General features: G+C 41.4%; 1 protein-coding gene across 1 annotated transcript in view; it reads right to left on the reverse strand.

The window, feature by feature from the left end:
* LOC139954441 (putative helicase MOV-10) overlaps positions 1 to 8,680 on the reverse strand; it is a 28,299-nt gene extending 19,619 nt beyond the window's left edge. The window contains exons 1-6 of the mRNA XM_071954241.1: positions 8,468 to 8,680; positions 7,441 to 7,636; positions 4,815 to 5,118; positions 3,770 to 3,898; positions 2,674 to 2,771; positions 1,951 to 2,048 (exon numbers count right to left, since the gene is read on the reverse strand). Of these exons, the coding sequence (XP_071810342.1) occupies positions 1,951 to 2,048; positions 2,674 to 2,771; positions 3,770 to 3,898; positions 4,815 to 5,118; positions 7,441 to 7,600 (789 nt within the window). The 5' untranslated portion in view covers positions 7,601 to 7,636; positions 8,468 to 8,680. The remainder of the gene's footprint in view (positions 1 to 1,950; positions 2,049 to 2,673; positions 2,772 to 3,769; positions 3,899 to 4,814; positions 5,119 to 7,440; positions 7,637 to 8,467) is intronic.
* Between the last annotated feature and the right edge of the window lie 4,743 nt (positions 8,681 to 13,423).

Raw genomic sequence — 13,423 nt, forward strand, 5'->3', positions numbered from 1 at the left:
CCAAGCTACGCAGCTACTCAGCTGCGCTTACATTCCTAGATCTGCTTATGTTCCTTCAAGTTACGCTATAGTATCAAAAGGTACGCTTTCAATCCCATGTGAGGTTACGCTTACGTTTCAAGATCGTAGCTACGTTTACGTTCCAAGATATGCTTACGCTCCAAAAGATATTGTTTTGTTCCAAGCTACGCAGCTACTCAGCTATACGCTTATACACTCCAAGATACGTTTAGGTTACGCTATAATATCAAAAGGTACGCTTTTAATCCTGAGTCAAACTATGCTTACGTTTCAAGATCTGCAGCTATGCTTACGTTTCAAAATACGTTCTCAAAAAGATGCTTTTGAATCCCTCAAGATTTCCTTCCCCCAAGATTAAACAACTTTCACTGTGAATAACACTACAGGGCCCACCAGTTATCTGTTTGGCAGAAAATACTGTACAATTTCTTTACTATCCAAAAATTTAGTTGGGCACTAGCCACAAGTCTACAACATTTCAAATTTAATTAAAAATTGGTTCAGTAACCAGTTTCTGCTAAGCAATACTATTTTGTGCTAAGCAAATTGTTGTGCCAAATACAGGCTTCATGAAATTGGGCCCTGTCACGTCGGGAGCATAACCCCACGATCGCATTTCAAACTGCATCATGGCAATGCAGAAGTCTGTATCTGGATATTAATAGAAAGGTTTGTGGTGTTACCGCAAACCTTAATTCTATATCGTATTTCCACCACGCATAGTTTCTAATCCTACTGATCTGGATATTATTATACTCCGATAAAAACGTAAACCCACACACAGGTACAGAGTATAGCAAAAGTCGTGCAACGCAATTACTGCATGCATTGTACACTGCATGCACAACACTGATTATTATTCATGAGCCAACCGCTACGCAGCCTCTGATTGGCTCCACCGGAAAGTCGGGGGAGATTTGCCGAAAAACAATAAAAAAGTTAAGACCCGTCGTTGCAAATATGCAAGACCATGGTGAGATCTAAATCAGAGAAACAGAGCGCCCGCTAGCGTTCGTTCATTACAAGCGTGTACAGTTTTTGCGGTGCATAGTGACCGCGCAACACTAATGGTCTTGGAACCAAGACTATGGTCAACCGGAAGTGGGACCATATCTCAAGAACTATACCACAGGTTATCAATTTTTGTTCAGTTATAGACTCCTTGGGCATTCAAGATTAGTTTGAAACAACTTTGACCTCATGTTGACCTTTACTTCCGGGTCAACCAGAAGTGAGCCCAAATCTAAAAAAGTACAAAGCTAATGTTCAAACTTCAGTTATAGACTCTAAGGCAATAAATATTAGCTTTGGAAAACTGTGACCCCAAGTTGACCTCTACTTCTGGGTCAACCGGAAGTGGGACTATATATCAAGATCTACACAACCGATTTTATAGACTCCTTGGCATTGCAGATTAATCTTTGGTAGCTGTGGGCCCATGTTGACCTTTACTTACAGGTCAACCGGGAAGTAAGACCTTATAACAAGAGCTACACAACTTTTTTGAAACCTTTTTTCAGTTATATATTCCTTGGGCAATGAAGCACATAATCCAAGCAAAACAACACGGAACTTAATGTCTAGTTTTTCATTTTTTTTTTTTACATTTTCTACATTAAACTGTCCATAACTTAATATTGCATTGGGCAACATGTGACTCATTTTCACACAGTGGGTCACATTTTTCACAGACTTGAAAGTCAATATTTCCATCCCTTCCCCTCATTTAACATCTGGATTTTTGAGATTAAAATCTAGAACTAGATAGTACATTAATAAGCTTCTGTATAATAATTTCAGTGTTTCAATGGGAAGGAGATAATAATGGGCGTTTATAAAGATGGTATACATCTTAAGATGCTCATTGCCCAGCGATACATAAGTAAAAGTTTGTGTAGTCATCATTAGATGGGTATTGTGAAAAGATACCTTGGTTTCCTCGGCAAGCTTAAAGGCCAAGAGAAGTGGGCTTTGGAGAACGGTGAGCGAATTTGTCTTGACGCTGACCCTCAAACTGAACTGCATTCCTTAAGTCAGAACGAAATACAGAAAAAAGTATAAGATGGATAAGAAAGGTTTCTGAAGGGTACAAATAAACTGATTTCGTATGTTCAATGTAATTTAGTTAGGTTCTATTTTGAAACCAGCAAAAACCAAATCCACAGACACCACAGATCAGTTGGGTTTGGTAGGGCAAATATACTGAAATGAAGGGTCATAGTTTGGAAGCACTGCAGCTGTTAAAAGTATAAACTAAAACAACAACAAAATAATTTAGAAACAAAATTAGAGTTACCATACTAAAAAAACATAATTTAATTTAAAACCATCAAAACATAGTGTTTATTATGGTCAGTAAAAAAGACTTTATACGAAACTTGGAAAAATTGCTGGGGCTGCAATTTCATCTTTTATCGATGAACAATAATCAAATTCTATTTTAAAATGTGACACAAACATCCCATAGACAAGTACCGGACTTGGTAGTTACTAAAACCAATATTGATCCATCATAGAGTTCATTATAACAACACATTGTAAACCATTATGCCAATAGAAAAAGTGTTCATATTCATTTCAAACAAATAGTTTACAAATACCTTATAGACAAAAATAAAAAGTGCTATACAAGACTACTGTGTATTCAAGTACCTGGCAGAAGAAATTCATCTTGTACATACTGGGTGACGGTGATGTCTGGCTGACGCTTCAACATGACCCAGGCTAAGAATTGTATCTTATCGGACACACTGAACAAAACAATAACAACAATATTTAGTAAGTGACTGCATTGTAATAACTGGAATAAATGAACCTCGTCAAAGCGACATTTTACACTAACATTCTACCTTTATGAATAGTGTAAGGGCATGGTTGATGATGATATGATCAGCTTTTTTTTTGGTTTCTTTATAGACCTTAGGCATTGACGTCATCCAGCCGCCATCTTTGAGGTCAAACGGTGACAAAACAATCGAAACGCACATAGATTGGCCAATGAACAACCTCCTTTTGACCTCAATGCGGGGGCGCCGTACTGAAATGACGTCATGTGCATAAGGTCTATTACTTCTTTGGGAATCATGAAGTTTCACAGTTTCTAAAAAAGGTTCAAAACAATTTTGTTTAACTTTATCTTTTTGATACTGAAGCAAAGCAACCTTTCATCATAATTCTAGGCCAGAAGAAACCCGCGTAGAGAAGGAGACAAACAAAATTGCTTCAGAGGTGGGAGGAAAACTCTATCAGCTAGGAAGTTATCCACATGCAAGGGTTAATGTCCAGGGTGGGATATTGAACCAAGGTCCAAAGAGGTGAAAAGGCAAGGCATGAAACTATCCAGCTAACCTAGTCGCCTGATCACCAGGTTTATTATTGTTAATCATGTATTTTATTTGAATAAAATAAAAAAAAATAAAAAAAGGTTGACACCATTCAAATTTACAAGGTTTTTACACAAGTGAGAAAACACAACTTTTTGTATAACATTTATAAATGTACAACCCATAAGGCACCTTCCAATACAAGCATAAAGCATTGAGGTAAATTCAGGCACGGCTAAAGGAGAACAAAAATTGACGGCTAAAAGAGAGAAAAAAATGGTAAGAGAAAGCAAAACAGGAATTTGTTCCAATATATTGGTATCAGAAATTACATGTTTTCATCTGTGTAGAATTTCTGGCAATTCAACCCTTCTGCCCAGCTTAACCAAAGAGTCCCCCATACGCCAATGGGTACAATTATTTACCTGTTATTTTGGACAGTAATGATGAATTCTTTTTTGCAGTTTCTTTCCATACTGAATCCTATAACACCATCCCCATTGTCGTGCTCGCAGGAAACTGTGATACCTTTACGACTCTCTATCAACTCAGGCCTATAAAGGAAGTTGAGTTGGGAAATGTCACACTGTGTAAACCCTGTTTTTACTATTTTTTAATATAAATTAAGTATATGGGTTTTGAGGCATTGTATGGTGAGGTGTCAATGTATATTTGGTTTTCCGTAACACGATATGTGTGTCTAGTTGCCTACTTTAATTAAGTTATTGGCAATCATCCTTGGCTAAGGGGCCAGCAGGTTTGTACTACTCATCACTTTATAATTTATATTGTAAACTTGCGGGATTCAGAATTATTTATATTATAATAATAGTCTGTGATCGACAGATCTCTATTGACTTCACATTCGGTAAGATAAAACCTCTTTTATTTCACATATATAAAGTGATTTTTGTTGTTCTATTTATTAAATAATAATTTCCCTGCTCTTTGTGATATATCGGGCACCTCACGAAGGCCCGAATAGTAACTGTTCATTTAGCACCTCCTTAAGGAGAGAGCCGAGGTCCAGTAGTTGGGATTATTATTAATTATCCACGTCACCATTTACTGTAGAAATTACTGCCAATTATTTGTTGTAAACTGTTGAGTGATTTGTGTGCATTTAAGGGCAAGTACTGCTCTTGGTTTATAGACGCAATAAATCCTCTCTTTTTAATGTTCCAGAATTTATATCTGTTTCCCTTGCCTATTATCCTCTGCCTTTAAATTAGGTTATATTTTCCTCAAACGAACGTCCCCACAGATTAACATTCAGCTGCTTGAATATTTATTTGTTTTAAGAAACTAGCGTTTTTTGGTCTTTACCAACTTTGACCAAAAGTTCTTGGTTTAAGATCGTTTTCCTTTCTAATTACATCCAAAGGAAGAATATGTTTTCGCCACAGTATCAAGGTTGAATATTAACCACATAGATTTTTTTTTTTTGAGATATCAATAGATTACAAGTACCTCTGCATCTTCATACACTTGTAGTACATCTGCTGAAGATGTTTTTTCCCTCGAAGATGTTCTTTCATACTTTCTTTAGACGTTCCGTACACATTGCAGTCTGCACAGAAGTACGGGTGCTGATGCCCACCGATACGAGGTGATGCAACTTTTGCGGAGTCTGCCTGTAGATCCAGACACAGTAGTTGCGCTGCACTAAACCGACTCTTGGCAAAGTCTGCAATGATCACTTGGTTATTCTGACCCGTCACCTTCACTTTGTTTTTCATCCTAAGCGTGTAGATGATACGACTAAAAGAACACCCTAAAGGAATAGAGGAAATACTCAGTAAACATTTGGTTAATGGCAATATCTCTGCTGTTGGCAAATACTACAATATTGAGCATAAAAACTTACTTAGTGAAAAAACACTGCAGGTGATAGTGTTAACTGTTATGAAGACGGAATCCCTTCAAAGAAACTGTTTTGGTAATATTTTAAACCCAAAACATTTTTTAAAATCTAAGAAATAACCCAACCATGAATAGGGTTGAAAATTGGTGTCCGTTTGTGAATGCTCAGGCCAGAGATGCAGTTGGCACCCTGTGCACCTCGCTAAGTGTTAATGGATTTAATTGATATTCTTGTGTCACTACCTCTGACAGTGTTTTGCTGTTTCCCAACAATCAAAACTTTCATATTAGCTTGTAATGTCTTTCGTTATAATTTTGGTTATAAATTACCAAAACATAGTCAAAAACACAAACTTTGACCCTGCCTTTAAAAAAAAAAACTTTATTTTTCAAAGAAGACAATCTTTAGTTTTTCTATAAACTCACCAAACAACCATTTCATATTTCTCTATCAAACACTGCCTCTATAAAATATACATATATTTTTTTATGTTAAAAGATTAGCTTGTTTTTAGTTTTTAGTGATATTATTTCTAAAACAAAGGGTCTCTCCTTGTAGTGTTTCTTATCTTTTAATAACTTTAAAATACTTCTTGGCACTCTACTCAGAGCTATACTGTTAGTGGCATTACTAAGCAAGTGCATTGTTAGGGGTGGCAGGTGGGGGCAAAAACAAATAATAATGAGAAATTGGGGCTTTATAAACAAACAGCTACAAATAATCAATGTTAGTTTATGTACTGTATGGGCAGCGCTGTAGCACGGTGGGCGGCGGTGGGCGGGCCCGCCCAGCACTGACAATTTCCTGCCCGGCACTTCAGCTGAAAAATAGACTGCCGCCCACCACAAGATTTCCCCCAAAATTAAAAAAAAATTAAAAGTTCTACTGATATTGATCACATTGCAAGACTAAAATGTCATGTTTTTTCGTGTTTTGTCATTTTAAATGCAGTTTGGAATTTGTTTGAGCCAGAATTACGAGCAATTAAAACCTCAAACGTGTTTTCCCATGTAACTTGCCTCTTGCCATCTTGTGAAGTTTTCTTTATGAATTGTGCCCTGAACTATAGTACAGTGTAGAAGGCGTACCGTCTATACAGGCTGACAGCAGTGCTGGTACAGTGCACATGTACACGATGTATGTATGTACATGTGGTGTACACCAGCGCGCGCTAGTGGTAGACCCTAGAGTGCACAACATGTACAAGTCTAGTCGTGAAGTTTTCGCGGGTATTTCACGCATTCCATGTACACACAAACAGTATCGCAAAACAACAGTACGAGGGGGCTGTGTAAAGTCTAGTGTACGAGTTCGCGTGTCCCGGATGTAGGCATGTAATGACGTTCGCTTTGTCCACACGTGTGACAGCGCGCTTGGTTTTTAACTTGAATGAGATCTGCGTAAGTTTTAAGATGGCCTCGCAACAGACGGTAAGCTGGACAACTTTTTTGGAAAACGGGAAAAGATTGGAAGATGATATAAAAGTATCTCTTGCAGCTTCAGTTAGTGCTGAGAATGAAACTGTACCTGAGACAATCAAGACAGTTACTCCACCTTCAAAGTTCAAGTTCAACTTCATCGCGGCGGGTTTACAACAAGCAAACAGCAGAACTATTTCAAAAACAGTCTGTTCACAACAAATGCATCACAATTATTTTGTATTAACACATTTTTGTAATAACAATTGTCATTATACTTAAAAATTGTGATTCTTGAATCTTACATAATGTGCATTTGGCACGATTGGAATGTTAATATTTAGCCCTAAAAACAATCCTTACAACAAAGTTCGTGTCGTGCGCACTGCTCGCAATTTCGGACCAAGTTTAAATTCAGCTGCGCCCACCACTAAAAATGTCCTAGCTACAACGCTGTGTATGGGCTAGGTATTTTATTAATTACAAAGCTGATGGTCTGGGTTAGGCTCGCAATGCCCACGCAACCGCAGCACTCAAATACAGGAAATACTGCATTATTCTGATCGCACTCCCTTTTCCTTCTATTGTGATCGCGGACGTTGTAAAGGTCAAAGGCTGATTTCAATAAAAGTATGTTGTTTATGTCATATGATTTTATACAGTTCTAATCGATACTCATGGACTACTTTTTTTTCCTTTTTTGATCTCATTACGGGTTGAGGCTGGAGGGGCGGTTGATCCCCCTGTCTTGCCCCCTCCTTTTGGAAATGCAGAGACTATTAATAAGGTTTATCTCCAAAGTTCACACACTCACCTCGACTTGCATCTGAATGGAGAGGTTTGTATTCATTCCTGTAAATCTCAGCCATCTCTGACTTGTTGGAGACGCCATGCTTTCCTGTGTCTTCAAGGAACTTCAAAAAGTCCTTGCCTACAGCCAAGATTTGAAGAGCTGTCTTCCTCGTCTTTGGCATGGTGAAAACGCACCAAGCAACCGTTCTGAAAACAAACTGAACATGTATTTTTCTCTTAGTTTGCTTTGCAATATTGACCAAAAACAGGTGATAACTTCAAAGTGTGTCCAGTTGATTTGATATGGAAATCGGTGTGCAATTCAAAACTCAAATTTCCTCTAAACTTTTTGTACACATAGTTACAATATTTATACCCCTTTTTCCTCTCAACAGGCCTTGACTATTGGTGTTTTTGCAGTTGCAGCTGAATAACTGTTGGTTGAACTTGCCATTGGTTGATCATCCATTGACCAAAACAGTTTGGTTACTAATGCGAAAAATGCACCCCATGAGTTGGAAAGGATCAAAGATACGATTATCACACCACATTTTTAATATCGTTAAGAATTGTGTAAGATATATTAGCATCTAAATCCTATTGGGAAATAAAACAGGGCATTCCTTCAAAGCCTGACTGAACAAAGGAAGGAATGCCTGAACCGTGTGTGAATGTTGGGAGTATATAGGTTTACACCGGTGTAACACCGACCCCAAGTGTTCTGCTTCATTCTAATCTTCTGGCCTAACCCATAAGGTGACTCCCTACACCACAGCTCTGCCCCATCCCAAGCACACTACGGCAGCAGGGGTCTAGTCTGCAAAATTCCGAAATGTACTCCGCGACGGCCGTAGACAATATTGACCAGACAAGTTCCTAGGCACTATATGAACTAGTTACTATAATGTAATCTGCCACAGCAAATACCCAAACTGAATTCATAAACACATAACCTATTTTGTATGCCTCTTTTTATATGATGCAAACAAACGAGTCGTGTTGTAAACAAACAGTTCAATAAAATTAAAAGATTTATAAGCACAACTTACCCCTGAGACGCAAGGCTAATATGTAGACTGAAGAAAATTGAGTTTCTTTTTACAACAGTATCTTTTTATGCATTGAGTTTATGTCTGCACCTGCTAGTGCTAGTTTGCACCTCAACCCAAGTGCGAGTATACTCCAGATGAGGTTTCTGCACAGTATAGGAAGAAGATAATGATGATGAGAAGCAGGACTCCCGGAAATTACTAATACGAACCCGTTCTGACGGCGTCCATGAACATTGTGTGAAATCCCGTTTCTCAGTCCGGGAAATCCCCGAATGAGAAATCTATCCTCGTGTGTGCGCATGTCTTTTGCAAAGTGACGTCATAGATAAGTAGGTTGGGATTTCCCATTACTAGCGCGAAGCAGCATTGGTGTACTGGCAGGGCTGGCAGGCGCCGTGGATCGAGCATGGCTCGAAGCGCCCACAATATTAGTGTACAGTACTTAGCTTCCCTGGGTCGACCCCGGTGTGTGGCAGGTTTTTTTCCCAGGACAAGTGTGTGCAGATAATTACCCACGTTCGTCCTGGTAAAAAAAAAACCGCCACGCACCGGTGTCGACCCAGGGGAGCTAAACGAACGCACCCACAGTCTCACCAAAATTTAGCTAACTTGCTTATGAATGAGTCTATTTGGTGCATCTCGTAGATTTCGTAAAGAAAAACATGCCGATACATTTCTTAAAGGGACACACCGGCTCACCGTTTACGCAATTTAGGGGTGTAGAATCATAAATAATGTTTTTATAGATGGTTGCTGTAAAAAAAAAATCATCAAAATGTCACGTATTTAGCGAAAAATGATTTTAAAAACCTAAAGCGGCCATATAACAAGCTTCAGTTACACGGACTCTTTGAATGTGATCTTACGTTAGAATTTTCACCATTATTTACATTTTGTAGCGATAATTTGAATACATGATCTTTTTCGTCAATTATTCGTAAATAATTTTGTAAAAAAAATATTTAAATTTGGTTAAGTAAGTTACTTTTAGACGGCTGAAAGTAAAACTAGCCCGGAAGGTCACGTGATTGTTTGTACCACTTTTTGGTTAGAACAATCACGCGACCTGCGTTTTTGTCTTAAAATGCTCAAAAACGGCTAAATTTGATGATTTTTTTTTAAGGACTGTTCTTCTTCATTCCTGGAAGACTCTTGAAGTCACATCTTAGTCTATTTTGTAGCCCAAATAGCCCAATTCGGCCGGTGTGTCCCTTTAAATACACTTCTTAAATGAGCATAGCCAGATTTTACGAATGGAGATAGTGGGCATTCCTAGCCCCACTTGTATGGCCAAGTCAGCTATCCTTGGCCACACAAGTGGGGCTAGGTGCATTCCAGGTTTTTGAAGCAAAATGAGAAGGGTGCGGCTTGATGTTCTAGCGGGATTGATCTGGGAAATATTTAAAGGAACTGTGCCTTTGATGATACAAGCCTGGAATTTGGAACATGTTATAAGTATGTCATGAGAAAGACATTTGGTCTTAGGACCATCACCAATTTGAATTAGGTAAAATTAGGTAGTTAGGTAAAATAAAAAGCAATTCAAGACTTTTCAAAATGGTGGGATTCAAAGCTTGTACCCACCATCAAAGGCAATGTCTCATCACATACCCAACCGTACTTGTCCTTAAATGGGGTGGAGCAGATGGATCGACTCCACCGTGTACAAAGCAATGGGGTGGAGCAAAGGAGCCTGCTCCACACTGCACAGCCCAAAGGAGTGGACCAGATGGATCAACTCCACCATGTACAAAGCAGTGGGGTGGAGCAAAGGAGCCTGCTCCACACTGCACAACCCAATGGAGTGGAGCAGATGGATCGACTCCACCGTGTACAAAGCAATGGGGTGGAGCAAAGGAGCCTGCTCCACACTGCACAACCCAATGGGTTGGAGCAGATGGATCAACTCCACCGTGTACAAAGCAATGGGGTGGAGCAAAGGAGCCTGCTCCACACTGCACAGCCCGATGGAGTGGAACTGATGGATCGACTCCACCTTGTGGCGGTGAGCTCCGTGCGGAACTCCGCAGTTTACAAAGCAATGGGGTGGAGCAAAGGAGCCTGCTCCGCACTGCACAACCCAATGGAGTGGAGCAGATAGATTGACTCCACCCTGCACAACACAATGTCGGTGAGCTCCGTGCGGAGCTCCGCAATGTACAAAGAAATGGGGTGGACCAAGGGAACCTGCTCCACACTGCACAAATCTATGGGGCGGCGCTACCGGACCAACTTGGCACTGCTCAACCATATGGGGTGGACAAAGGACCCAGCCCCCCACAGTACAAGCCAACAGAGAAGACCCAACGGCATTGGGTTGCCAGCGCACCAGCCATGTTTATCCACCGTTGGTGAGGAAGGCTGTGGAGGGGGTGGTGCTGTCGGCAGGCCAGGAAGAGTCGGCCCCTCCCTCAGGGGTTCGGCGGCCCGTGATGTTCCCGGATAAATTTGATGGCATCTCCTCTTGGTCCGACTACCTCATCCACTTCGAGAGTGTGGCGACCGTTAACCAGTGGGGGAAGGCCGAGAAGGCAATGTTTCAAGAGGAAACACAAGAGGCCCTAGCTGACATGGAACCGACAGCACATAAGGAATACTCCCGCATTATTGAGTTCTTCGAAAAACAATTTGGGGTCACGGCCCGGATACCGCTGTACCGGGTTCAACTGTCGAAGCGCCACAGGGGTTGCAATGATTCGTTAAGCAGCCTAGGGCAGTCTATTCGGCAATTGGTCTCCATGAGCTACCCGAAACTACCCGCCCAGGCTCGGGAGGAGATGGCCGTGGCGGCTTTTAGAAACGCACTGGGAAATAAACAGTTGCAATACCACGTGTTTTCGAGGGCGGCGACAACCTTGACAGAAGCCATCACCCTTGCTACGGAGATGGAGGCGTTCCTTGACTCCCAAGAGCTGAACAGGACAGGCAGACAGGGGGACGATCAGTAGAGCAGCCACTGCAGCAACAGGCAAGAGCTAACGGTGCAAACACAGGTCCCCCGCGTCGGGCATTCGATCGCTAGATGGTGGAATGTTTTGGGTGCCATGGTTTCGGCCATTTTCGACGAGGCTGTCCGCACAGGAAACAGGGATTCAATAATAACCAGCAGAATGAACAGAACGAGCCTAAATTGACCAAGCAATCAACTGGTGGAGGGCCCCAACACCAGGGCCAGAAGACGAAGGAGGCATCTGCGGAGGGCTACAAACAATGGTCGGCTCCTTGTGTGGTGGGTCGTAGTTTCGCTTGCAAACATTGTGGAAGGAAGTTTGGCCAGTCCAGCAATATGAGACGGCACCGGCGCACATCTTGTGAGGTACTTCACAAGGAGAAGCCTTTTCCCTGCACTCGCGGTTGTGGTCTCCACTTCTACAGGAAGTACATACGAGATTGTCACGTGCGAGGTTGTGAATACACCACAATATCCGTGGGTCGTGTCAGGATGATGGAGAAGGAGCTTGGAGTAGACGGCAGCCAGTCAACTTCCCAGGGGCTCGTAACAGCCCCCAGGCCCTCTGGTGGAGCAACATCAGTCACGACACCAACCAGGATCCATCGAAGAGGACCAGGCCCAACCAGGATCAAGTGAAGAGGACTACGCCCACTCAGCGGAACAGCTACAAACCCGCATGCGCCGTCTCTACGGAAGCGCTCAACTAGAGGCAATGAGTCCACCTGCACGGAGAAGCTCCCTACCCTAAATCGTTTTCTTGTTGATTGCCAGTTGTAAAGGAGGTGTCTCCCTGGCGGAGCCGGTCCCGGGTGTTTACTGCCTGCTTTGGGTCAAGCAGAGTCCTCGGAGGGAGCAGTGTAACATTTGTGCCAATCAGCCAGTAGAGGGCGCCAGCACGGCTCCGCGGTGGAGCTAGTTGCTGGTTGGCCCCCTGCTGGAAGATTGGGAAACCCGCTCGCGTGGAGATGTTTTCCTATGTCTAGGTCTGTGAATTTATGAAGATTGGACGTCTGGAATAAAACTGTCAGGAATTCAAGCAGAAATACTGGTTTTTAGTGTGTTTCATCGCTCCGTATTGTTGTAGTTATTGACACAAGATTTTTGTGTTACAATACACAAAACTCCCCCACCAGGAGAACATTTCATTGGTAGACCCATTATCAGCGGATGCACAAGCCCCACAGCAAAGATTTCTGAATTCGTGGACTATTTTGTCCTTCCGATAGTTACCTCGCAACCTACATATGTCCGTGACACAACAGACATATTGCGTAAACTTGAAGAAACATCATTTCCACAAGATGTACTTATTTCTAGCATTGATGTTGTCTCAATGTACACAAATGTCCGCCAAACAGAGGCAATTAATTGTGTATGCAGTGCGCTCGAACGAACAAACCATCAATATGCCATTAACAAACCACATTCCTCATACATCCGTTCTCTTCTGGAACTCATCATTGGGAGAAATTGTTTCCAATTCGGAAATAAATATTTCCTACAGAAAGTCGGTTGTGCCATGGGCTCTACAGCTAGCCCCGAAATATGTGACATAACCCTCCATGATCTCGAAAATCGAATCCTCCAAGCTGACAATATACTCACTTGGTGGCGCTATAGAGATGACATTCTCATAATCTATGGCGGTAACATTGAAGAATTCGAAAACCTGGTAAATACCATGAATCAAATGCACCCTACCCTCAAATTCACTTTTGAGGCCTCAAACTGTTCAGTGAACTATCTTGACTTAACTATATTCAAAGGTAACAGATTCCGTGAAACCGGTATACTAGACACAGGTCTATACCAAACCCACAGAAACATATCAATACCTTCATAAATCCTCATCCCACCCACCACATGTTTTTAACGCATTCATATACGGGGAAACCCTCCGCTTTGCAAGAAACACCAACAACATTGAGGATTTTCAAGAGAAAGTTGAGACCTTCACAAACAAACTAATAGCAAGAGGTTACACACATGATGAAATAAAC

This window comes from Asterias amurensis, chromosome 2 (genome assembly GCF_032118995.1).
Source record: "Asterias amurensis chromosome 2, ASM3211899v1".
NCBI classification, from domain to species: Eukaryota; Metazoa; Echinodermata; class Asteroidea; order Forcipulatida; family Asteriidae; genus Asterias; species Asterias amurensis.